The sequence below is a fragment of the Xyrauchen texanus genome, chromosome 40 (genome assembly GCF_025860055.1).
Source record: "Xyrauchen texanus isolate HMW12.3.18 chromosome 40, RBS_HiC_50CHRs, whole genome shotgun sequence".
In the NCBI taxonomy this organism is placed as follows: domain Eukaryota; kingdom Metazoa; phylum Chordata; class Actinopteri; order Cypriniformes; family Catostomidae; genus Xyrauchen; species Xyrauchen texanus.
This window is the reverse complement of record NC_068315.1, coordinates 19,279,417-19,306,228: the sequence shown is the minus strand read 5'-3', so window position 1 is coordinate 19,306,228 and position 26,812 is coordinate 19,279,417. Positions and strand designations below refer to the sequence as shown.

Sequence of the window (26,812 nt, the reverse complement as noted above, 5' to 3'; positions counted from 1 at the left end):
GCTGAATTAAAGGGATCGTACACCCAAAATTTTAAATGCTCTCGTTATTTACTCACCCTAATGCCATCCCAGATGTGTATGGCTTTCTTCCTTCTGCAGAACACAAATTATGATTTTTTTATAAGAATATTTCAGCTCTGTAGGTCCATAAAATGCAAGTGAATGTTGGCCAGAACTTTGATGCTCTAAAAAGCATATAAAGTCAGCGTAAAAGTAATGCATACACTAGTGGTTAAATCCAGTCTTCAGAAGTGATATAATAGGTGTGGTTTAGAAACAGTCACTTTGTAATCTTTTTGTTTTATGGAGTGCTGCTTGAAAGTAGATTTATAGTGTGTTCACAAGAGGACCGAGTTACTTTTTGTTTTGCGATTCACATTCTTTGTACATATCCTCACCTACTGGACAGGGAGGAGAAAGAAAAAAGGGAGGGATGAGGCAAAGGAAAATAATAAATAATATTTGCACAATAGCTCAGTGTGCTGCAATATGCATGAAGAATGTGAATCTGTAAAAAACAGAAGAACTCTCCTTAACGTTCATAGGAGGGCTGTTTGAAAGTAGATTTTATAGTGTTAAAAAAATACTTAAATATTGGTCTGTTTCACACCCACACGTATCATATCGCTTCTAAAGACATGGATTTAACCAGTGGAGTCTTATGGATTACTTTTATGCATTATTTAAATGCTTTTTTGGAGCTTCAAAGTTCTGGCCACCATTCACTTGCACGGAATGGATCTGGAGAACTGAGATATTCTTGTAAAAATCTTAATTTGTGTTCTGCAGAGGAGAGGAAGCCATACACATCTGGGATGGCATGAGGGTGAGTACGTGAAGATTTTTTATTTTTATTTTTTTTAATTATCCGTGTAATCATGCCAGCAATCAGTTTAATGTCTGTAGGCAGAGAGGCCTCATGTTTAACAGACCATGACCTTAGACTCAACCTTTTCATGGATGAACTTTCACCAAGTGGCGATAAAAAAGGCAGTTTGCTGAACCACTCTCTGTGGAAAATAAATGAACTTCTATAATTGTAATGAGTTATGTTACCGCCAGGTTTATTTGTAGAATCCCATTAGACAAACAACGACATAAACCGCTGACAATGGAATGTGATTGGCTCTGATAGCAACGTTTAAACTGCATTTTTGTTCACTTTCATAATCCAACCGCAAGCAGCTGTGTTGGTCTATATTAGATAACTTGTCTTTATTTCTATTGGCTAGCAGATTCAACGCTTACAGCTGGAATGACCAATAAGGTAGCGCGACTCATTAACTATTCATCAATAGGCACGCTGAAATGCTATTCATTGGTCGAAAACTGATCTCGGCGTAAATAATTAAATTAGAGGCGGGATTAGTTGAGTAACTTCGTAATCAAAGGACGGACCTTGTGACTGGGGTGAAAAGTTTCAGAATTCCCTGTTGAGCTTGAAATTGTCGCAGTGACAAACTCCACGTGGAAGTTCGATTAAGTGGAAGCTCAAATAAAGCTGACTTCTGTGACCAGCGTTTTCCAGGTTCTGAGAAAGTGATATTGTTTTAAGATGTCCATTGAAATTCCGGAAATATTCAAAGCCTTGCTCGAGTACCCCTTCTCAATCCCGTCGATTGATGACAACGGTAAGAGTTATTAAATGATGCATTGCGTTCAAATTATCACCTTAAAGTATTATACAAATACAGTACAATGAAAAATAATTTGCTATTTGTTTTCATCCCATCTGCTGGTTTATTTTAGCTGTAGAGGTTAGGAGCACCTGACCCTTGTTGTTTTTACAGCTCTATTTGTGGTTACAAATATTGTCATATTGGAATTCCAAAGCGGTGTCTATGGAAATCTTGTCTTCTGTTATGCAATTAAAAGTGAATTGGAGATTAATCTATTTTTGTTTTTGGTAGTCTGAAATTTAAACAACTGGTACAGAGTGAGACTCTACAGTTACATGTGACATTAGATGCTTAATCGATTACAATATGACACCTCATAATTGTGGTACTGTTTTTGATTAGTGCAGGGCTCAAAGTGAACCAAGTGGTATAGTTAATTAAATTAAACATTAGACGTATTTTAAACCGAGTTTAAATTTTTCTTAAACTCATAATAAATGATGCACTAGACTTGATGAATATGGGGAAATATTTTTTGGGGGGAACCATCCTTTCTATACATTGCTTGCATTACGGACATGGGGTTAAATTACTTTATACCAGGCATGTGGGCAATGTGACATCATGGAGGAGCATAGTGTCCAGTGGTTTTGGATGTGAAGCGCAAAACCCATGTTACACCACTGTTTGTAAAGACAATAACATTGCACTATTATGTATTTATTTACTAATAAGATGCACATTAAAAGTGCACTCAATTAAAAAATATATATAAAATAATAAATCATTAAAGATTTACTCTTAAAGAAATTAGTTGTAATTTTGAAATATGTGTAAGATCATGAGCACACATGAGATTGAATGATCGACTTGCAATGAACTGAATCATCCCTTGATCCGCAGGGTCCTGCTCTTTTATTTTTTTATTTTTTTAGTTGAACAAAACCCCCAAGTCATGTGTCACTAAGTTTAATTAACTGACTTAATCAAGAATAGAGCATGTTTGGTTGTCTTTGCAATCTATATTAAGTAGAATGTACAGGTAACCTGGGACTTCAATTTTATAGGTAATGTCCCACACCACCTTAGATGTTCAGTTTATTGAACCAACTTCAATTAAATGAGAATAGAAAGTACCATTATTGAAGAGAAGGTGATTTGTAATGCATCTGTAATATTGTCTGCATATTACTTGAATGCAATGATAATTCGTCATAATAATCTTATAATAAACTATAGATGAGACGTTTAATATGACTGAATGCAATGATAAAGTACACAGCACCTGTTGTAATCCCATGTTCAAGAAACCAAGAATGTTTGTCAAACCTCGTCCTACTCGTGAAACTCCTATTCCTATTAGTGATGGGTCGTTCATGAACCATTTATTTTGAACTAACTTTTATGTGACTCAGAAGAACGACCCAGCAAACATGCTCCATCGGGGCCCGAATGGGGCCATTGCGGGCAGCCCACTGTGGGCCCAGATACCGGCGCGAAATGCATGGGCACGTGTGGGCACCACACTATGGGACCCAGGTAGGGCCCCAGTGGTACACCCCAAAGTGTGTTTTTTTAACTAAACATTTTACTATTTTTAACTATATGCTAAATGTGGGTTGCCCACAGTAAATCCTCATGTGGGTCCAAATGGGCAAAACTGCTATGGGCCCCGAATGGGTTAACCCACTGGGGGCCGTGTGGGTTTTCTGTGGGCAAACCCACTGTGGGTTGCCCACAGTAAATCCTCATGTGGGCCCAAATGGGAAAAACGACTATGGGCCCCGCATGGACTAACCCACTGGGGGCCTGTGTGAGTTTTCTGTAGGCAAGCCCACTGTGGGTTGCCCACAGTAAATCCTCATGTGGGTCCAAATGGGCAAAACTGCTATGGGCCCCGCATGGACTAACCCACTGGGGGCCTGTGTGGGTTTTCTGTAGGCAAGCCCACAGTGGGCTTGCCCACATGGGGCCCCAAAGGGTTTGCCCTTGCCCACACTGTCCCACAGAAAACCCACACTTACCCACAGTGGGCCCGCACTGGCATGTTTGCTGGGGAGTAGTCTCAGAGAGTGATTCTTTCATTTTGTGTTGGCTGCGCATGTGCATTGCAACCTTGTTTGTTCCATGAAAACTGCATAGGCGCTGTACAGGAAACAGAAATTATTAGATAATCATATAGGATAATAAGTTAACCTCGACTCCTTTTGTCCGAGTCCTTCGTTCTTTTGTCATGTGACAGTCGTATATTATGCACTGCTCACACAGGAAACCAAAATAATTAGTTCACCTCTGGAGTCTTCTGGTCCGAGTAAAGTACAAGACGACTCCGGAGGTTTTCCTTGGCTGCATTATACATTTTTCCTAATTGGGACTGTAATCAAAGTTTGCGTAAGTAGGCCTAGACATGTTGGGGGGGGGGGGGGCAAATGTAACATTTTAAGTGAATTCTGCTTGAATGAATGAAATTACTTGAATTCGTTCATTTTGCTGAATGAGACTCAAAGATGCAAGTCAGTAAAATGATCCGATCTTCCCATCACAAATTCCTAAACATTTACTGCTTCGTGATTGGTCTTTATCCATACTGAGCATGGTGTGACTGCACGTGTGAGGCCATAACAAACTATTATAGGCTGTTCAGGAGAAGGGTGAGCAAAGCAGTGCAATAGACCTTTTTCACATTCCAGGTTTTGGAATGAGGAAGTACAAGTTTGCAGGGTAAACTTTGACAGCGGTGAATTTACAGCTAATATTGTTTTCACTTACCCGTTTGCACAAAGACCAAAATAAAAAAAAAAATCCACAATTACAGTTGAATTAATTTCCAGAAGAGGAAAAAAGTAGAGAGCGGTAGATTAAGAATTTAAGATGGGAGAAGATGACAAATGTATTACCAGTCTCTCAGCAGCTGTAATCGAACACAATAAATACACACAGCCTTGGACATTACACAAAAATCCACTATAAGTGAGCCACTGGTACCCCCTTTACATGGTGCCCTATGCATTGCATACCTTGCATATATGTTTTTTGCGCCTCTGCCTGTATCTACATGATTTTATGCACTGCTGCCACACAATTGGCTGATTAGATGATCGCATGGATGATTGTTGGTGCCAGACGGGCTGTGTTGAGTATTTCTGTGAAGTCTCTAGATTTTACTTCGAATGGTGCAAAAAACACAAAACATCAATCCAGCTGCAGTTCTGAGGACAGAAACACCTTATTGATGAGAGAGGTCAACAGAGAATGGCCAGACTGATTCGAACTGACAGTCTACAGTAACTCAGATAATCGCTCTGTACAATTGTGGTGAGAAGGACATCATCTCAGAATGATATTCAGAGATGCAGGTTGGCACAGGGGTGAAAATTTCATCAAAATGTTGGGGGGGGGCAATTGACAAGGCAACACCAAGGGGTTTTTTGTTGTTGCCCCGTTTGCATTTGTATTATTTTATTTCTGAAACAATTATTTTAAGTATATATCATTATATTATTTACAATACACATATTTTAACGATATTTTAGGGGGAGACAACCCTCAGATGTGGGGGGTCCTGACCCCTCCCCCTGCAATTTCCGCCTATGGGTTGGCACTGTTTTTGTGGCACTAGGGGACCTGCACAATATTAGGCAGGTGGTTTTAATGTAGTAGCTGATCAGTGTTAGTGTGTGGTGATTTGGTCAGACGACGTGGTTATTAAATCAGGATTTTAGTAGTGAAGAGGAGCACTTTGGAAATGGCTTGGAAGTGACTGCTGGTTAACATGTAGTCTTAATGGGCCCCGTTTCAATCACTATGTCCTCCTACTCGTTCCGTTGTCTGACAACTGAAACAGAAAAAAAGATGTAAATGAGAACAGCTTTATTGGTAATTCGGCTGTATTAAAAATAAACCAGTATTTGAGCTCAGAGTTGGATGGAAGCAACACTAGGTAGAGAGCAAATACGACATGACATCATGAATATGCTAATTAACGCATTATGTAATCTAGCGACCTTTTGAGAAGGCTTTAGCTACTTCCCATTGAAAGTTGTTAGCAGAGTGTGTAAACAGAAAGGTGTTGACCGGCGTGGGTGATTTCAATAACCAAGTTTGAACGTTTTTCTAACCTAACATGCTGAAACCATATTCTTGATTAGACTTGATTGCCTCCATTTTACTAAAATTACTCTATTCTCACGCGCTGAGCGAAATCCTCAATAGACATGGCAGAAGAGCATGTTTCCGTCACGGTGGACACGGGGAATGGTACGCAGATGTATTTTCCAGTGGTTTTGAAGAAAATCATGGAAATGCCCCCACCGAATGTTCTCGAAGGCGACGACGGTAAGTGTCTCAGCACCGCTCGCGGCTGCACTGCCTGAGGTCGGCTCGCGCTGCCAAATTGTTGTTGACTAACGCATCCTATATGTTAACAAATCACGAATCGTCGCCTCTTTATGTAAATAGAGCTCATGTCTTCGCGTTATTTATAATTTACTCTTTGGCACGTGATGCCCAACAACTGCAAGCTTGAAAACCTGGATGGAATGATACAGCTCGTTTTGTGTCTTACACCATCTTTGAAGTAAAATCTAAATATGAGTTTAAAATCTCATTAACATTATTTCCTCAGGTAAATGTGTTTTGTTTCCCATTCTAGATTTGAGTTGATTGGTGCATTGTCTGATTACAAATTACTGTACCGTTAAGAAATCAAATTGGACAAAGGTTAGCACCGCGATTTAATACTTTGTCTATCACTTTTTTGTTTATTATGGTGCATTTATATCGCAGAAAATGACAAGGAGAAGCTCTTGGGAGAGGTTGTCGACTCTGGAGGGGTCAGTGGAATGGGGCCATCAGCCGCCTTAACACCTGCCATCTGGGACAAGACCATTCCCTATGATGGTGACACTTTCCACCTGGAATACATGGATCTGGAAGAATTTCTGATGGAGAATGGCATTGCTGCCACAGGGGATGAGGGTCAGCAAAAGAGTCTTTCTAAGGAAAACTCGACTGAAAAGCTATCCACAACCCCAACAGTGATGACCTCAGCAGCCAAGGTCTCTCTCATCCCTGTCATGGAACTGGATCAGTGTGAGGAGGATGAAATGGTCACAATCACAACATCGAGCTCTGGCGCAACAGACTTCGAATCGGGTCAGTAGTGAGAAGAGAACTGTGTACTTTTCCTTTCCTACCAACGAAAAAAACATTACCATAACTCTGACTGATTGTTCCATTAAGACTCTAAAACAAGTATTAAACACTTAAGAATTTAATTTTTTTTGCAAGTAATAAAACATGCACTGTGTTTAGGTTGAAGTTAATTGTTGGGATATAGTAATTCAGCTTTTACTATACAGATATGGACCGTGTGACACCAGATCCCATTAACCCAGATGATATTGAAATAGAGGTCAACTTCGAGCCAGATCCCACAGACCTTGTACTCTCCAGCGTACCTGGAGGTGAACTGTTTGATCCCCGTAAACATCGTTTCTCTGAGGAGGAACTGAAACCACAGCCTATGATCAAGAAAGCCAAGAAAGTATTTGTGCCTGAGGAGCAGAAGGTAAATACACCTGAATTTGAGTCAACACAGAATAATTATTTATACTGTGCAATAGAAATGTCTTTGATCGAAAAAGCCTATAAGGTATATGTGCATGAGGCCATGAAGTCGGACAATGCAATTAATGGCAATCGTAATATGAGCATATGCAATTTTTTTTTCTCTCTCTCAGAATTCCCTATTATGATTGGTGCATGTCTAGCACACTGATGAGATCTCACTAATCACAATGCAGTGTGCAATAAAGGTACCAGTTAGGGAACAGAACAGAATTCGGGAAGGTGAAAAAGAAAAGGATAAAGATATAATTAACGCTAGCATCACTTATGCAGACAATTTTTCACTCCGAGAATTTGTTTTTGAATACTGAAAATTGTGAAATGTTTGATAAGGATGTATGATATGGAAAAGAATTTGCTAAAATCACAATATTTATAAAAAAAAAATTAAAATCACTTTTTTTTTTTTTTTTGTCCATATTGCACAGCCCTTACACTATTATACACTAAATTGGACTATTTGAGTTGACTTGAATTGTTGTACAATTTCAGAACCGGAAATTTAATATTTAAAGGTTAATTGTGGTTTATAGCAATAAATTGTACCAATCAAATAATTTGCAACTATCGGCCTCTTATGGCATGGATTTTTGCTGATAACGATATTTCCATATATGCAACTATTGGTACTGTTTAATTGGCAAAACTGATATTTGGTCTACCTCCACTCATTTATTTATTCCCTCACTATCTCAGGATGAGAAATATTGGCAGCGGAGGAATAAGAATAATGTTGCAGCCAAACGTTCACGGGATGCCAGGCGCCTTAAGGAGAACCAGATTACTGTACGAGCAGCCTTTCTCGAGCGAGAGAACACAGCACTGAGGCTGGAAGTGGCGGAGCTGCGCAAGGACATTGGGCGCTGCAAGAATGTAGTGGTCCGCTACGAAGCCAAATACGGACAACTGTAAGGAACAATTATGGCAAAATTCCACTTCAACACACAGATGTTTTTCATATACAAACAATCAGCACTGACATTCACCTCTATAAAGTAATACACTTTAAACCTTGCAGTGATTAACCAACCGTTTCTCTTCTTTTTTTTTTTTTTTCAAGTGATCCAGCTGAAGACCTCTAAAAAAATGTATTTATCTGCATTGTTGAAAGGCAATAAATTAATAATGGTTTTGAGTATGGAGGGCTGGATAGTTGGGGTAACCGGAAGAAGATGATGAATTGGAGAAGACTGGAGATAAGTGAATGAATGAATGAATGATTCAATCGGAAGAATTAGGTGATATTGATATGCCTATACTGCAGAATCCTGTCAACCACTCCTATCATTTAAGCTAGGATTCAGTGCAACTGCATACACAATATATTTGATTGAACTTTTAAGTGCTTTTTTTAATAATGCACCCATTTTGTAAAATGTTCTTCCCCTCTTTTTTTTTTTTTATTTTACGGGGAGTTTTATGGTATAAAAGTCCTTCTCTGAAATACTAAATTTATTCCAAGACGTCCTATGGAACATTTGGTACAATGTACCACACAGTGGTACTTTTTAGCCCTTTTTTTTCTGCAACAGTAGTGAAAATGTTGTCATTAGTGCAGATAGACCTTATTCACGCTAGCGCTATCTCTGATTTTTAATGGGAATTACAACGAGGCTGTGAGGGATAGATGTGCAGACTTTTCAATGGCCTGTACTGCAGTTTAAAGTGTTTTTGGATCGTTCTGCGGTCAAAACATTGATCAAATATCTGTCCAAGAACATTCAGTATACAAAGAACTCCAGACAACCTGAGTTGTGAAAAATCAGATGTGAGCATTATACCGTTCGTGCCACTGAAAAGATGGTAAGTCTATCCCCTCAAGGCCTCGTTGTTCCATTTAAAAATCAAAGATGCCACTAATGTGTATTAGGTCTATAGGTGTGGTAACCTGTCCTAACTATAAACAAGAATTATATTTGTGTTGAAAATTTGTCAATCATCAAGTGCTAGTGTTTAGTAGAAAATGTTTTGATATGTGCATTATATTTCTTTAAAACTTACAAAAATATGGACATTTATAGTCTTCTTTGTCTCCAAGATCATTAGAAGTACAACATCAGGTAATTTACGGTTTTCTTTTTTTATATTTTGCTTTCTGCTCTTGACATATTATATAAATCATATACTGTTGACTACACCATGGTAGTTTACCCTATGCATTGAGGTCTGTTTATCCCTATAAATAACACTGTTGACAGATCAAGGTTTCTCTGTTCAGGACTGAGCAAAACAAATTCAGTGCTGAAATAGTTATTCTTTTTTCTTTATATGCATTGTGTGTGTGTATATATATATATATATATATATATATATTTTTATTTTTTTCAGATAGACTTATTTTTGAAAATATAGGTTATGGCTTCACATGGACAGTGTGAACTAGACAATTTTTAGCTCAGTGTCACTCTGATCCGTAAGTGTCTTTAGCTGGTTTACATATCAGCAACCAAACTCAAACCTCTTGTTAAGCAATCAACCCTGGCTTGCAACTTTACTGTATATTTTGTCAATTTTTCTGAAACTAGTTCTTTTGAAACATGAACACATCAGGGAAGGAAGATAAAGGTTAAATTCCTAAGTCATATCAAACAGCAAATATTGCATTCATTTAGTGAAGTGGATGTTAGGACATCATTTATTATCATATAATAAAGGGGGGGGGGGTGTTCATCTAAACTTTGATCTAAATGCTGAAGAACATTTCCCACAACTAGAACACAATGTTTTTGTTTTAAATAGGATGTTGTATATAAGATGCCAATTGTCATTTTAATGTTTTGCTTGTTACTGTTCTTTTGGGAAGAATTTTCTTTTGAAGTGCTTTATTTATATATATATATTGGCCTCTTGTTTCATGTTGTACATATTATTAAAGACCTCAAAAATATGTATTGCTTTTGTATAATTTTTACCTTACTAAAGATATTTGTTTAATCGCACAATACTTTGAAACCGAAGAGAATTATGACCAGCTGAATTTCCAATTACAGATGTGAGGATTGTTGTGTAACAGACAGATGCCAAAAAGTTTGAATAACACGAAGAGGGAGGAGCTAAAGAAAGTCGTGTGATACGCAAACTGATTTGACACAAAAAAAACAAACAAAAAAAACAGTCTGAAGAATAAAACTTATTCATGCGGGTTTTTATAGTATTGTTGGTTTCATCAGTAGTGGTCACATTTGATTTTAATCAAGTTTATCCAACAGTTCAGCCTTTCATAAAGTGTATTCTATTAAGTGTACTGAAAACAATATCTCAAGCAATGAACCATCCTGAACAGTGGTTTTAAACATTCAATATAGCTAGATTTTCTTAACCCTTATGTTGTGTTCTGGTAATTTTGACCTGCGCAATGAATATATATCTCCAATTGGAATACAATTCCTTGACTTTTTTTCACAGATGGTGTTTGGGGGAAAAAATTAAATTTTCTTTACAATTTAATGGTCTAATTTCACTTTGCTACACTTTTAATTTTCCCGGTCAAAAATGACCAGCTACTGGAAATTAATGGATTAGACTACAAAACACAGTGATGTGTGTTTGCACATAAACTCCTCAGACACACACACAAAGCGCCCTCTTGTGCATCATCATTACATGTACATTCTGAAAAATATTTCAAGATGTACTTATATTATGTTGTTTTAGGGCTCACTTTCATCAGTATAGTCTGCTGTAAATTATGAAATGTCATTTTTAAAGTTATATGTATGTTTTGGGAATAAGGAAAAAAAGTACTTCAGTTTATTTATGTGTCTTTGGGAATTTCATAAACTAATACTCACTGCAGTTTGGCCTCTGAGTAAAACAATTTGCTCATTTTAATCTACTAATTGACACCATTCCAACAATATATAACACATGGCTCTCTCATATTTTTTACGGTTTCACCAACTTTGGATATAATTGTTGTGATAAGAAAACTGAATGAAACAGTTCTTATTTTGAAGCAATTTAGAAAGCATTATTTCAGAAATGGCAAGATGAGCTCTATGCATTGTAAAGTCCAGATTCTAAGCTTTAAAATGACACCCACTTTGTTCAGATCAAGCAAGTAGTTATTAATTTATCAAATAATTATTTAGGCAGGGAATGCCCCACAATGGCCCTGTATAAGCTCTGTTCATTGAATTGTTCTATCATATATATACACACACACGTATATATTTAAATATGTTCATAAAAGGAATACAAAACCTGTCATAGTTACTAAAAAATTAATTTTATAAAAATATCTAATGATAACACAGTATATGCAATATGAGAGATTTATAAACAATCTTAGTGGGCCAGTCATTTTTAAATAGTAAGAGGTCATGAGATATTGTGTGTGTGTGTGTGTGTGTGTGTGTGTATACACACACACACACACACACATATTTTTTTCCTCACACCCCTTGTCTTTTTCATACCAGAACCCTTAATAAAACTGTCCCAAGCAATTTTTAAATAGATTGAGTTGCTGTAGTCTATATACAGTATAACCACTGATAAATGTATCCACTCGTAATGAAATTACCTACTTGTAATGAAATCCTTAATATGATGTGTTCAGGTATATTACACCAGTGGTTCTCAAACTGGTGGGCAAAAACAATTTCTAGAATGTGATTTTTTTTTTATTTAATTATTTTTTCTTTATATGCATTGTGTATATATATTTTTTTTCAGATAGACTTATTTTTGAAAATATAGGTTATGGCTTCACATGGACAGTGTGAACTAGACAATTTTTAGCTCAGTGTCACTCTGATCCGTAAGTGTCTTTAGCTGGTTTACATATCAGCAACCAAACTCAAACTCAAAAACAATTTCTAGAATGTGATTTTTTTTTATTTAATTATATATGTATATTATCAGGAATTGTCAATATTAAAATGGTTTGGTGTGCATGAAAATTGTAAATATTAATTACATTTCACTGCTATCCCACTAAGCTGCAACATCACTGATCAGAGACATCAGTAATATATATTGCTAGTTAAAAAGGCAGACAGTTTTTGAAAATATGTTTGTTTGTTTTTTTTCTTCAATATTTTGTCAGCGGAAACAATCCAAAACACTTTGAAGAGACTGGTTGTCATTCCCATCAAAAATAAAGATGGCACTAATGTGAATAAGGTTCATGAGCAAAATAAACTGGAACATGTTTTGCTTTGGTTTACTCTATAGATTGATATTCAACATAGTATTAATAGCCAGGTAAATTGAAATTACTGACATAACATTGTGAACTTTTAGTGGTGTTATGAAATATCAAAAGAGAATACATTGTAAAAAAAACTAAATTTTATTGTATAAACAATTCTGATCCCAAAAACTCTTGCATGGAAAAACAAATGCAACATACAACTAAACGCATTGGTATCTTCACCTCTTCTTAAAACCATATTTCTTTCTCTCATAGAACAGGTCAGTCTTCGAGCTGCCAAGGTTCACAATCTTGGGACAACCATCCCTCTGTGTAAAAAAATTAAACAAACAGTTCCTAAGAAACAACTTATAACACATCAAAACCACAAAATCATAATAATAATAATAATAATGACATTTGGCATCTTAAAATTATCCTCAACTCAACATGGGATTAAACAGTCCCAAAGTACTGAAGAAAGGAAAATATGGTTACACAATGCTTAGGCTAATCAAACATAATGAAAATATGCATGTTTACTCACATCTTTCTCCTGGATGGTGCACTCTTTGCAGTAGTAAGCATCAGATACACCAGGTCCTCCACAGATGACACAGCGCCCTTGGTAAGACCCATAGTTGCATTCATCACAAATACGAACAAGTGTGCAAGGTCTGACGTATGAATCACAGATAACGCATTTGCCATCACCTTAAAAACAAAGTTTTTTTTTGAGAGACAATACTGTATTTGATGAACAGTATTCATTTTGTTACTACCCAAATTAATGATACATTTTCCTTTAAACAAACATCTGTAAAACTGCCAAATTTGTAAATGGTACGTTTGAATAAATAGGTAAAGCTCATCAAGATAAACCTTAATGTTGGCTTGACAAAGCTAGAGAGAGATGGATAGATTTATTCACCCTCATGCAATCCCAGATGTGTGACTTTCTTTCTTCCACTGAACTCAAACAAATATTTTTAGATGAATATCTCAGCTCTGTAGGGCCATACAATGCAAGTGAATGGTGACCAAAACACTGAAGCACCAAAAAGCAAATAAAGGCAGTATAAAAGTAATCCATAAAACACAGGTGGTTAAATATATTCAAAAGTGACATAATACGTGTGGGTGAGCAACAGATCAACATTTAAGTCCTTACGTTTTTTAAGATAAACATCCACTTTCACTTGCACATTCTTGCATTCATCATGTGTATATCATCCCCTACTTGACAGGAAGGATAATTTATATAAAAAGAAATCTAAAATATTGGTCAATTTGTTTTTACCCACACCGATCATATAATTTCTGAAGTTATAGATTTAACCACTGGAGTCTTATGGATTACTATTATGCTGCCTTTATGTGCTTTTTGGAGCTTCAAAGTTCTGGCCAACATTCACTTGCACTGTATGGACCAACAGAGCTGAACTATTCTTCTAAAAATCTAAATTTGTGTTCAGCAGAAGAGAGTCACATACATCTGGAATGGCATGAGGGGGAGTAAATAATGAGAATTTTACATTTTGGGTGAACTATCCCTTTAACACAAACTAAAGCCCCAACACAACATCCCACAGTCCAATGCTTACATTTTTCACACAGTCTTCCAATAGCTGCAAAGAAAAAAAGAGAACAAATCAGATTCAAAGCATTGAACAGCAAAGAAACACACACACACACACACACACACACACACACACACACACACACACACACACACACACACACACACACACACACACACACACACACATATTCTTGTTACAATGTTTCACCAAGTTTGTCAGAATACATGTTTGGTTTCTAAATGTTTGGGACTGTAAATGTGGACTTTGTTAAGGAGGACTTTGAACTGATACTAAGAGCAATTCATGGTTTCCCTCCACCTTTTAGGAATGATACTATTAATTCAAAAGACCTGGGTTAGCAAACACTCAGCTATAGATAAAACCATTATATAGAAGGAGGCATTACACTTTTGAGAACAATTAGACCGATATAGATGTAGTAAATGGAAAGCCTTACCAACACCAGCCTGTTTCCTGCAAAAAATCAAATCTGGGTGATGTTTTGCCATAATCAGAGAATAAAACCTTCTAGCCTGCGTGACACCAGCGTTTGTGTGTGCGCTGTAGCGAGGTTCTTCTTCTTCTTCTTTCAGTTTGGGACGGTTGGCAAACAAACTTATTGCACATTTCCGCCACCTACTGAGATGGAGTGTGGAGCATCAATGTTGAGGGTTAAAACATTGTTGCTTTTAAATAGTCTAGTAAAACCTTGTAAACTTCTGGTGACTTTCTTAGCACAACACCTGTATCATTTGTCATTTATATCACCTGTATGTTTTCCTTTGATGTGTAAAGACTGCTTAAGTGCTGTATGCCCTATTCGGAGACGTGATATAACCAAATCCTCCTTACTATTACCACAAATCGATCTCTTATGACCTACTTCCCTTTGTATACTGTACAAGTGCCTTCCTTTTCCCTCCTTATCTCACATTTCCTGCAACATTCCTTTTATTGCTACTTATTTCTATTTCTAAGTCTATTTAAAGTCTTCTTGGTTATTTCATCTGCTTCCTTGTTCTCTTCCACCCCTTCATGTGCTGGTAAAAACATATTTATATTCCTTGATAATTTAACCTGTATATTGTTTGTACAATTCCTAATAATACTCTTGTCTTGATGATGATTTCCCATTAATTAAACTTACAGAAAACAGAAAAAGAATCTGAGCAGATCACCACATTTAATGGATGAGTGTCCTCCACCCACTGAATTGCGAACATACTGTATCTGCAATAATTTCTGCTGTGTAAACTGATAATTGATTTGATATGTTCACCCGATAGATAGCATCACACCTGATCTTTTGATTGATCAGTATATATTTGCAAACAATGGTAAAACAACAACAACATCTGTCATATCTACTTTTCTTTATTTTTCCACCAAAATACTTTTTGGATTACCTTTTGCCTGCAATTTTGAGTGTAATACTTGTCTTTTATTGTTGTAGGCTGTGCAGTGTAGAATAAAATTTTCAACTGTCTCTACTTCATCACAATGACTACATAAACCATTATGGTGCTTTTTTTTATTTACACAAATTTCCATTTAATCCATGTGACCTATGTGTTATTGATTCTTCTCTTCTTTTTAATAAAGCTATGGTTCCTCCTCCTGTACCCACACTTTTCTATATCTTACATAAGTGACTCACCAATTAATAAGTGAACATTTCGTAACATGTTTGTTTGTGTGTTGTTTCGTTATAGTGCATAGTGAACGTTGTAACAGTTTTTTTGTGTGTGTTTGTGTGTTGCTCATCCATCCTTGCAAAACTGCTGAAAAAACTCTACAACAAATAAATACATTTATCAAATAAACATTCGGAAACTTCCTGGTTCATTCTCCAAGTTGTTACTTCTGACAGTCTCTCCATCAACAGTGTCTGTCTCCGGTTCAAACTTATAGGGCTGAACACAACTATTTCGCTTATGATGTATAGTTATCCGAAGCTGAATTGTCAAAACTCCGACCTATTCTGGATACGGGGCGAGGAGCACCAGCTAATTTGCATTTAAAGACACACACACACACACACACACACACACACACACACACACACACACACACACACACACACACAAAACAGCTCGTTTTTATTCCCACACAAAAATTGGAATTTTCAACAAGGTATAATCAATTATCTGTAGGGTATTTTGAACTGAAAATTCACAGACATATTCTGGGGACACCAAAGATTTAAATTACATCTTGAGAAAAAGGGCATAATAGGTGCCCTTTAAACGAGGCTTGTTGGTATACAGCAGCCTTGGAAGGACGTGTTTACCCTGCAAAATGTAACTTCCTCATTCCAAAAAAGGTCATAGTACAACATGAAAGTAGTGAAAGCATTATATTTTAGGGTAGCTGATTAAATTAAATAAGCATGCAAGTAGGCAAATAAATAAATAAATAAATAAATCAGGTTTATGTCATTTTAGATTTTTTTAATTTATTTTTTTAGGCAAGGTCCTAAAAGTAAGAGATGAACGTCTGGTAAATACATTACAACAATAACATATATCCTTCGTGTTTGTTGATGTGAGTTTTTTTTTACATTATAAATTAATTAGAAATACATGTGAACATCTTAAATAGCGTGTCTTTTATAAGTAGATACAATCAGACCGAAACATTTCAACATCCTTCCAAGACAATGAGTTCTTAAACCCGCACGTGATTTTCTGGCGTCACATCTTTGTCAGTGAACAAAATGGCAACGTACTGCTTAACCGTCGCCCGGCTTCAGGTACACCAAAAATTACTTTTCAGATTGTCAGCACGTATGATTTTGATTAATTTCTGTCGTTAATGCCAGCCAGAGCTGTGTTTGTAATTTGGAGGCATACACGTAGATTAAATTGGCTCTTTTCAATCTGAAAGCTGCCCGTGAAGTCTTCACAGGTCACGGCGCTTAACGGATGGCGTATATTCTTTATTTACTAGCGTTTTACACAAAAAGACAAAAACACGAAGTCAGAAATACGAGTTGCAGCTTTAATGATATAGATATAGATTGTAGATTTTTCATGTCTGGGTTGGTTTTATTCGCAAGGTGAACACAAGGTTGAAAGCAACGCAACGAGGATAACGGCGCTGGCTATGTAGATCAACTAACAGAACCACTATTTGTAAATGCCGCAGTGATTTATTTCAAACATCAAGCATTATATTGGTTTCTGAAAGAGCATATCATAGCATCACACCCAAGGCTTGTTCATATTTACGAAAGTGAGCACTTTCGTTTTTCGATAAGTGAATCGTTGTCAAAGCTACATTTAATGGTGCACGCAGTAATTTTTCCTTATTAAAAAAGTTTTACTCCTAAAGGAATGAATAGTAATTTTGAAATGTATGCATGAACATGTGAGGAGGACTCCAGGCATATAAATAACCTCATAAAAGTTGTTTCATTCTACAAGGAGAGGGTCTCCTCATGGGGGCTGCCATGTTAGGATCACATGACCTGTCAAATACCACTGGCTTCCACTCAGAAACCCTGTTATTAGACATGTTTCATGGATAAGTTAATTATGGCTTACTATGAATAGTGAATTTCTACAATGGCATCTGTAACTGAAAACTATTGATTTTGAATGATGCTGCATCCATGCCCCTAATGTTATACTGAAGATCCTGGTTTGATATTATCTTAAACTATTTATTTACTCTATTTAACAATGTGTTACCATGTTATTTCTTTGTTTGTGTTCCAGCTATTTGTAAAATTATTTTGTTTATTTCAGCTTGCTCTGGGGAAGGGTGCCCGACGCCTACATGTGGCGGCAGCTCTTAACGCAAAGGCCAAAGTGTCCATGAGCCGGTTTGAGCCAAACTCTTATGTCAACTATGACAGTCTTCGCTCAAATATTGACACTGTCCGCAAAAGGTCAGAAGGAATTACAGTATTTTACACTCTTTTTACAGTTTAAGTTTACTGTGTTACTTTTACAGGAAAGTAATCCGCTTCATAACCCTTTTTTTTCTTCTACATTTACCTAGTGTTAAGAGAATATCCCTTGTGCTTATTTCAAGGAAAATCTTTGGTAAATATTTAGCCTAGAGTTTGATAATTTTGAAAAAGGCAGAAAACCGATTAATCGGCTGATAGTTGTTGTTTTTTATCAATTTATAGAATGTACCAAAAAAAAAAGGTCTTTCATAGTAAGTTTTCCCTTACTATGATGGGCACAGACATAAATCTACAAGACTCAATAAATACAATCCTTAATGCAGATTAACCAAAATCCCAATAATGACAAGAAATAAATGAATATTTGGTGTGTAACTTTGGACATTTTAAATATAAACAATTTAAAATGACCACAGACTCTTTATTTTGAAACGGAGGATTGGCTCCGTTACAGTTAACTATATTTACCATATTAACCTTTGTATAGCCTATATTCACCAGATGAAGGGTTTTTGTGTGTATATTTTAACAGAAGGTTTAATGAGGAATATTATTATTAACCAGATATGAAGTTTAGAACTTCATTTTAGAACACTTGATTATGTAATTAAATGAAAAAAAAAAAAAAAATGTAAGCAAGAAACATTGAAGTGAGGATAAAAATATGGATGAATAGTGTCAATGATGAAAGATTTAGAGACAGCCAATACACACAAGGTGCCAGTGATTGTTTTTATTTCACCTCTAAAGACCGCTGTTATAATGTAGAATCCCCCAGTGCTGGCCACCGAGGAACAGAGGTATAAAAAAACTAGCGGCATAGATTTTTGCAGATATTGCATGTAATATGCATGTAATCAGTCTACCTCTATTGATCAAATCAATTTATATATAATTAACATGTGAATTTGGTCTCCTTTGCATCTACCAGACTCAATCGTCCACTCACCCTGTCAGAGAAGATTGTCTATGGCCATCTGGATGACCCCTCTGGACAGGACATTGTTCGAGGGCGCACATACTTGCGACTGCGTCCAGACCGAGTTGCTATGCAGGATGCAACAGCACAGATGGCCATGCTGCAGTTCATCAGCAGTGGACTTCCCAATGTAGCAGTGCCATCCACTATCCATTGTGACCATCTTATCGAGGCCCAGACTGGAGGAGTCCAAGATCTTCAAAGAGCAAAGGTGAAGAGGGCCATATATGCCATATATGTAAAATGAGACACAGGAAAAGAACACGTAATGGTTCTTGATATTCCTGACTGATCAATTAAATTCAAAAATTTAGCTTGAAAGAAGTTCTGCATATGCAAAAGTCAGTTTTACTAGTCAGTGACAGAATGTTTGATTCCCTTCGCCTGCTATGAACCAGGAAGTGAATCAAGAGGTTTACAGTTTCCTCGCTAGTGCTGGGGCTAAATATGGTGTTGGCTTTTGGAAACCTGGTTCTGGGATCATCCATCAGGTAAAAAGATACAGCATCCTTGACAGATTCTGTTATCTCCTTGAACATTTTTTTTTCTCCCTGTTATTTTATGGTAAATTTTTTTTTTTTCATGTTGGAAATCTTTACAGTATGTCATATAGGCAAACCATATAGATCCTGTTTGATGTTTTCCCAGATTATCTTGGAGAACTATGCATACCCTGGAGTCATGTTGATTGGTACAGACTCGCACACTCCTAATGGTGGTGGCCTGTGCTCCATCTGCATTGGAGTTGGTGGGGCTGATGCTGTTGATGTCATGGCAGGAATCCCCTGGGAACTGAAGTGTCCAAATGTGAGTGTCTAGTTTAATAATCAAGAATGGTCACATTTTATTTTACTCTTATATATGACTGCAATTGTCAGGGTTTATTTACAGGTTATTGTTTTTCCAGGTCATTGGTGTGAAACTGACAGGCTCATTGTCTGGCTGGACCTCCCCAAAAGATGTCATCCTTAAAGTGGCTGGTATTTTAACTGTGAAGGGTGGCACTGGTGCCATTGTGGAGTATCATGGCTCTGGTGTGGACTCTATCTCCTGTACAGGTAAAAACTAGCTTCATAACTTCCAATTGTTCACAGGTGTGTTAACAGTCCCTCAAACATTCTAATGCGTTTGGGATGTCTAATCAGGTATGGCCACCATCTGTAATATGGGTGCTGAAATTGGAGCTACCACCTCTGTGTTCCCTTACAACCACCGTATGAAAACCTACTTGGAGAAAACTGGACGTGGAGGTATGCAGCAGCGATAGACACTGATTAATTTATATATTATTCAGCTATTTTGTTAAAGTTCTCATCCCACTTTTCCCTCATTTGGCAGAAATTGCTGCTGCTGCAGATGAGAACCAAGACCTGCTGGTACCCGATTCTGGCTGTCATTATGACCAGTTGATCGAGATCAATCTGAGTGAGGTAAGAGCATTTGAATTATGGTTTGGTCCGAGTTTTGATACAGATTTCTTGATTCCGATCCACAAGGTTTCGATTTGGATTTCGATTCATATGTGTATATTTTAGTTATAATGTCTAATTTGCTTGCTTCTGAAAGAAATTCTCTCCCAGCTAATGCTGTTAATTATACAGGGGACATTCTAACTATGTACATTACGCAAATATTAATATGAATAAATCCATGTATTCCATCAATATGTGAGTATTATATTTTGTTACCTGTTTATTGTTTAATTGCATAAATTGTACCATTTACAAGTATTGACAACCGGTACTAGTAAAGGGCATCTTTAAACAAATTATTTTTTTCCTTTTTGGATAACAACAGACTGTAAAGAACAGAAAGGGTATTAAAAGAGACATTATTCAAGGACAAATGGATTGCGAGGCTCTCGTCTTTGGACAAAGAATGAGTCAAACCAAACTTTTACTCTCAACACGCAGTGAAAAGATGTTGCTGCTGGATACTTCCCCACTATACTACACAATCATTGGCGAGTGAAATCTGAAAATTTTAAAAGCCAGTGGTTTATCATAGATCATTTTAGTCACATACAACATTTGGTTGAAAATGCGAGCGTTTTTCTTATTTTAATAGTGTTGTGCGTAGAGTTAAAGATCGATCTTGGGATTTAATAATCAAGATCATTCACATGAAGACCACGATGCATCGGAAAATATAAGTTTTGACCCAGTCCTAGTTGCATTGTTTTTATCTTACAGTCAGGAGTAATTATGATTGAGTTAATGAGCTTAAATATTGCGAGTTCTCTAATGATTAATTATGTTTTAAAATCTCTAATAGTTGAAGCCTCACATCAATGGTCCATTTACTCCTGACCTGGCCCATCCTGTTTCAGACATTGGCTCTGTCGCTGAGAAGAATGGCTGGCCCCTGGATGTTAAAGTTGGTCAGTGATTTAGTATCTTCCACATTTATATCCCATAATCTTTTTTTTTTTTTTAAGATCATTATTCACTTCAATGTTTCCTTTTAGTGATCATGCTCTCACTACCTAAACGTTTCAGGTCTGATTGGAAGCTGCACCAATTCCAGTTATGAGGATATGGGTAGAGCTGCCTCCTTGGCTAAACAGGCGCTGGACAAAGGACTCAAGTGCAAAGCCCAATTCACAGTCACACCTGGGTCTGAGCAGATTCGTGCCACGATTGAGAGAGATGGCTATGTGAGTTGTTTAGCCTTGGAATTTATGATTTGTTGAAATAACCAAGTTGAGAGATCTCATTGCTGATTTTTATAGTTGATCATGCATCCAAAATATTGATTTGTCTGTTTTTGGCCTAAAAATGGAACATCTATCTTTGCCTTCAGGCTAAAGTCTTGAGGGATGTTGGTGGCGTTGTCTTGGCTAATGCCTGTGGGCCCTGTATTGGTCAGTGGGACAGGTAAAGTATTTGTCCTCCTTAATCCATAAAATTTGTGTGCTGACAAGATGTATTCTGAGTTTCGTTGTGTGTGCGCGCGTAATGTCTAACAAAGTAATAGATCATGTACAGTCAGTGGGTAATTATTACAAAAAGAAACTCTTGCTGACTGTACCTTATTCCATTACACAACTGTTTTCCAAATATATACAATATAAATAAATCAACATATTTGAGTTGAAATTATTTCAAGTAAGAATGGGCCACAAAGGGAACAATAGTCATGAGACTAGCACAGCTATGTTGGACACCGGTTGCCAATTGGGACACCGGTCAGTTATGCAGTTTATTTGATGGCAGAATGCTTTGATGAACCAATCAGAATAAAGTATTACAGAGAGCTGTGTAATAAAGCCATATAATATACAACCCAATAAAATCTTTTTTGCAGACGTGACGTTAAGAAGGGAGAGAAGAACACTATTGTCACATCATTCAACAGAAACTTCACAGCTAGAAATGATGCTAACCCAGCCACTCATGCTTTTGTCACCTCCCCAGAGGTACTTTACTCTTGACTACGTACACATATGCCATACCCTCTCTGAATGTCGTTTCCAATAACATTCAAACTTATGGTTTTCCTTTTTTCTTACAGATTGTCACAGCCCTTGCCATTGCAGGCACACTGAAGTTCAACCCTGAGACAGACTTCCTTACAGCATCCAATGGAGAGAAGTTTAAATTGTTACCACCCACAGGAGATGAGCTTCCTGCCCGTGATTTTGACCCGGGTCAAGACACCTACCAGCACCCACCAGCTGACGGGTCTGGCCTGAAAGTGGATGTTAACCCTCAGAGCAACCGCCTACAACTGCTAGAGCCCTTTGACAAATGGAAAGGAACAGACCTTGAGAACCTTCAAGTGCTCATCAAGGTATTCTATAGGTCTTAGTCATGGATGTTTGTTGCTCTAGATTCCAGTTAAGTATTCATTTTTCTGAATAATGTACCTCTTGACAGGTAAAAGGGAAGTGCACCACAGACCACATCAGTGCTGCTGGACCCTGGTTGAAGTTCCGTGGCCATCTTGATAACATTTCCAATAACATGCTCATTGGTGCCGTCAATATTGAGAATGATGCTGTCAATAAAATTCGTAACCATCTGACTGGAGAGTATGGTGGTGTGCCTGATGTTGCCCGTCATTACAAAGTAAGTGCTTGTCAAGCCCTCTGTCATTTCAAATGGCATGTTTTCTGGTTATTCAAAGCATTTACATTGTTGGTTTTTGAGTTGCTTGTAAAATCTCTTGCAGAAGCACAATATTTCATGGGTAGTTGTGGGAGATGAGAACTACGGTGAAGGTTCAAGCAGAGAACACGCTGCTCTGGAGCCCAGACATTTAGGAGGAATTGCCATTATTGTGAAGAGCTTTGCTAGAATCCATGGTAAGAGAATGCACACACCTTAACCCCCACTTGAATCCAAGCATCATCTTTAGCTATTTTTTCCCCCTTTATCGGTTATTTCAACAGAAACAAACTTGAAGAAACAGGGTCTGCTGCCTCTCACCTTCTCTAATCCTGCTGATTATGACAAAATCCGCCCAGATGATAAGATCTCCATCTTAGGTCTTCAGAGCTTTGCCCCTGGAAAGGTATGTTTATGTTAAACAGTCATTCTAGTAAATATGCTTTTTATTCTTTGTCTGTCTGTGTTCTCATGATTTAGACTATTCGGTAAATGCTCTTAGCTTAGCAAAACAAACCTTCATTGTCAGTATTATAGCGCCCCCCCCCCCATGCAAAAATCGAATTAGAAACCTAGAAGGCTTCAAAGTGCAAGTGTAGTCCTTGAACTGTTGACAGATAATTTTTAGCAGATTTATGCTTTCAAAATATACAGTCTTCCTCTTCTGATCAGACCCAACTCAATTTGTCAATCAATTGCTCTCTAGAATAAGACTGTCACTGCCCCCTAATACCACCCACGATTGACTAGCAAATCCTGGTTCACGTAACTGTGATGTAGGGCTGCACATGGAGAAAAAATGCAATATGTAGTAATCATCAGAGTGCACAGAACATCAGAACCCCCACTGCCCATATAAACTAAAATTTTGTTGGAATGAAAAGGGACCATTTATCTCAGAGATCACAAACATAGCCGGCCTGAGTAGCTCAGCAAGAAAAGATGCTGACTACCTCACCTGGAGTCGCAAGGAAATTCCAGAAGGGGTGGAACCAACTCCAATACGCGTTGACACCTCCACACATTGTTAGGGCCCACACACTGACTCTGGAAAAACACCAAAAGAAAGATGCCCAGGGTCCCTGCTCATCTGTGTGAACGTGCCTTAGGCATGCTGCATGGATACATGAGGACTGCAGATGTGACCAGGGCACTAAATCGGCATGTCCGTACTGTGGGACACCTAAGACAGCGCTACAGGGAGACAAGAAGGACAGCTGATCATCCTCGCAGTGGCAGACAACGTGTTACAACACTTGCACAGGATTGGTACATCCGAATATCACACCTGCGGGACATGTAAAGGATGGCAACAGCAACTGCCCGAGTTACACCAGGAACACACACTCCCTCCATCAGTGATTAGACTGTCTGCAATAGGCTGAGAGAGGCTGGACTGAGGGCTTGTAGGCCTGTTGTAAGGCAGGTTCTTACCAGACATCACCGGCAACAATGTCGCCTATGGGCACAAAACTACCTTTGCTGGACCAGACAGGACTGGCAAAAAGTGCTCTTCACTGATGAGTCTTGGTTTTGTCTCACCAGGGGTGATGATCAGAATCTCGTTTATTGTCGAAGGAATGAGCGTTACACCAAGGCCTGTACTCCGGAGTGGGATTGATTTGGAGGTGGATGGTCCATCATGGTCTGGGGTGGTGTGTCACAGCATCATCGGACTGAGCTTGTTGTTATTGCAAGCAATCTCAATGCTGTGCGTTGCAGGGAAGACATCCCCCTCCCTCATGTGGTACCCTTCCTCCAGGCTCATCCTGACATGACCCTCCAGCATGACAATGCCACCAGCCATACTGCTCATTCTATGCTTGATTTCCTGCAAAACAGGAATGTCAGTGCTCTGCCATGGCCAGCGAAGAGCCCGGATCTCAGTCCAATTGAGCACGTTTGGGACCTGGTGTATCGGAGTGTGAGGACTAGAGCCATTCCCCCCAGAACTTGACCGGGAACTTGCAAGTGTCATGGTGGAATAGTGGGTTAACATCTTGCAGCAAGAACTAGCTAATCTGGTGCAGTCCATGAGGAGGAGATGCACTGCAGTACTTAATGCAGCTGGTGGCCACACCAGATCTTCACACGCTCTTCGGGACAGGAGCTGGTTTACGTCCGCAGTAACGCTTTAACTCTTTGAGTTCAATTGAACAACACACAAACCATGGTGTTCATTTACACTTCCGTTTGCCCATTCAAATTAGATTTTGAAATTGAATGCTCAATCACGGTTGTCTCAAATAACCACGATCAGACAGCTATTAATAATAGCAACAGCCCTACACTGCAGTTAAAATGTGCTTAATGATGATGATGAATGATAAGATAAAACCCCAAATTTCCACAATTTTATGTAATTTGTTGCATTACTGTATTTCCTTAGCCACTAAATGCCGTTATCAAGCACATTGATGGAAGCACGGAAACAATTGAGTTAAACCACACCTTCAACGAGACCCAGATTGAATGGTTCCAGGCTGGCTCTGCCCTCAACAGGATGAAAGCGATGCGAACATAAGAGGGAATGGGTCATATATATATATTTGGGAGAGGGAGGGGGTTAAGTATCAAGCAGGAACATTTTAATGTATATGAATGATTTAAACACCCTCATGTAAGCTGGAGTCAATGCATTTCTTAAACTGTATTGCATAGACAAGTCATGTCAACACAAACTTCCAAAGGCTATATTGCAGAACAGATTAAAGGCATTACGTTAAGAAATGTGCTAAATTGCAATGCTAGTAATTTCAAGCTGGCTTTGTGTTAATTTCAGAATGGATAACTGTGAACATTTTAGAAGGCTCTGGAAGGTACATACTTGTTACAGAGCAATTTAACTTTATCTTGGTAACTGTTAGACATAATTATTTCTGAACTTTTACACTGAACTGTAATGAAAGCTTGTGAATTTGTGTCCTGTATTCCGCTCTAATGGTACATTTCTTTTAAACAGAGCTTTTCAACCACTCATAATAATTGGTTTTGTTCTTCATGCAAACTTGAAACTTGACCTGTTATTGTTCATGTAGGTATTTTTTACTGTAAATCAGGGTGACTTGTCTGCTAAATTTTAAAACTTGCAATGCACACCACTCAAATGTGTCAAGTGTGTACTGAGAGTGCCACAGGTCAAGTCTTGTTTTAACCTGAATGATTATTATACAATTATTTCATGTCTATTATCAAATGTGTTTTGACACCGTTATAGAGCAATGGATCAGGAATCAGACCTTCAAGCTTGTGAGCACTATTTCCTGTATATTTGAGTGCCCTTTTTGTATGGTTTTATTTCTTCACAGAGCTGCCATGTCAAATCAGTGATGAAATCAGACTAGCACTTGTTTTCAGAATACCAAGCAAAGTACAAGTTTTCAACATGTTTGTGGTTGTAATATGAAATTTGGTATTTGTTGTATGAATGCTAGACAATTCAGCTGTTACAATGAATACTGTGTTGTAACCCAGCCTGCCTGGGTGTTTGCAGCTCTGTATGAATGAGTACTGTACTGCTTCTAACACTCCACAAACACCTTTCTAAATAACTGCACTATAAATACTGATCAGTCACAGTGGGTTATAGAATAAAATTATTTCAAAATAGCTTACGGTTTGATTGCCTTGGAGTGTGTATGAGAATTATAGCAGGTTATGATGGCTTGATAACTGACTCCGATGTGCCCTTTGACTTTTCTCACCAATAGTCCAGTTTATTTATTTAAACCGTGGTAAAAATTCTCATTAAATTTGTCGAGGAAATGTCCTGGTCATATTTAAAGGTGCAATCAGTATTTTTTTCCCTCAAAAAAAGTTTTGCTCAAAGAAATTATATGTA

At 37.7% G+C, this 26,812-nt stretch overlaps 3 protein-coding genes across 5 annotated transcripts; 2 read left to right on the top strand and 1 right to left on the bottom strand.

Moving 5' to 3' along the window:
* The first annotated feature begins 1,404 nt into the window (after window positions 1-1,404).
* tefa (TEF transcription factor, PAR bZIP family member a) lies at window positions 1,405-10,121 on the top strand. Of its 3 annotated transcripts, none has more exons than XM_052113146.1 (5): window positions 1,405-1,631; window positions 6,405-6,773; window positions 6,980-7,188; window positions 7,944-8,155; window positions 8,308-10,121. In XM_052113146.1, exons 1-5 carry the CDS (start codon window positions 1,556-1,558, stop codon window positions 8,327-8,329), a joined length of 888 nt encoding a protein of 295 aa, XP_051969106.1. In that variant the 5' UTR covers window positions 1,405-1,555; the 3' UTR covers window positions 8,330-10,121. The 3 variants fall into 3 exon arrangements, with proteins under 3 accessions (XP_051969106.1, XP_051969105.1, XP_051969107.1); XM_052113145.1 differs by lacking the exon at window positions 1,405-1,631 and adding an exon at window positions 5,498-5,954; XM_052113147.1 differs by lacking the exon at window positions 1,405-1,631 and adding an exon at window positions 5,984-6,243.
* A 1,803-nt stretch (window positions 10,122-11,924) lies between these two features.
* LOC127633818 (PHD finger-like domain-containing protein 5A) lies at window positions 11,925-14,551 on the bottom strand. Its single transcript, XM_052113148.1, has 4 exons — window positions 14,425-14,551; window positions 13,989-14,012; window positions 12,932-13,098; window positions 11,925-12,713 (listed from the first exon to the last, which is right to left on the bottom strand). Exons 1-4 carry the CDS (start codon window positions 14,474-14,476, stop codon window positions 12,624-12,626), a joined length of 333 nt encoding a protein of 110 aa, XP_051969108.1. The 5' UTR covers window positions 14,477-14,551; the 3' UTR covers window positions 11,925-12,623.
* Window positions 14,552-16,670: 2,119 nt separating this feature from the next.
* On the top strand, window positions 16,671-26,580 carry LOC127633363 (aconitate hydratase, mitochondrial-like). The gene is made up of 17 exons (XM_052112396.1): window positions 16,671-16,719; window positions 17,717-17,859; window positions 18,815-19,073; window positions 19,261-19,353; window positions 19,511-19,669; window positions 19,770-19,920; window positions 20,008-20,112; window positions 20,201-20,292; window positions 21,137-21,242; window positions 21,361-21,518; window positions 21,665-21,738; window positions 22,169-22,280; window positions 22,376-22,654; window positions 22,741-22,932; window positions 23,036-23,168; window positions 23,256-23,377; window positions 25,361-26,580. The coding sequence occupies exons 1-17, from the start codon at window positions 16,684-16,686 to the stop codon at window positions 25,493-25,495; spliced, it is 2,349 nt and encodes a 782-aa protein (XP_051968356.1). The 5' UTR covers window positions 16,671-16,683; the 3' UTR covers window positions 25,496-26,580.
* Window positions 26,581-26,812: the final 232 nt, after the last annotated feature.

Excerpts from the sequence above, each read along its gene's own strand:
- tefa (XM_052113145.1), top strand. The coding sequence starts at position 5,834 with ATGGCAGAAGAGCATGTTTCCGTCACGGTGGACACGGGGAATGGTACG. Across the intron at positions 6,774-6,979 it reads CGCAACAGACTTCGAATCGG|ATATGGACCGTGTGACACCA; the intron begins GTCAGTAGTGAG and ends TTTACTATACAG. Across the intron at positions 7,189-7,943 it reads TTGTGCCTGAGGAGCAGAAG|GATGAGAAATATTGGCAGCG; the intron begins GTAAATACACCT and ends TCACTATCTCAG.
- LOC127633818 (XM_052113148.1), bottom strand. The coding sequence starts at position 14,476 with ATGGCAAAACATCACCCAGATTTGATTTTTTGCAGGAAACAGGCTGGT. Across the intron at positions 14,013-14,424 it reads CAGGAAACAGGCTGGTGTTG|CTATTGGAAGACTGTGTGAA; the intron begins GTAAGGCTTTCC and ends TTTTCTTTGCAG. Across the intron at positions 13,099-13,988 it reads TGGAAGACTGTGTGAAAAAT|GTGATGGCAAATGCGTTATC; the intron begins GTAAGCATTGGA and ends TTTGTTTTTAAG.
- LOC127633363 (XM_052112396.1), top strand. The coding sequence starts at position 16,684 with ATGGCAACGTACTGCTTAACCGTCGCCCGGCTTCAG. Across the intron at positions 20,113-20,200 it reads GGAGAAAACTGGACGTGGAG|AAATTGCTGCTGCTGCAGAT; the intron begins GTATGCAGCAGC and ends CTCATTTGGCAG. Across the intron at positions 22,933-23,035 it reads ATGTTGCCCGTCATTACAAA|AAGCACAATATTTCATGGGT; the intron begins GTAAGTGCTTGT and ends AATCTCTTGCAG.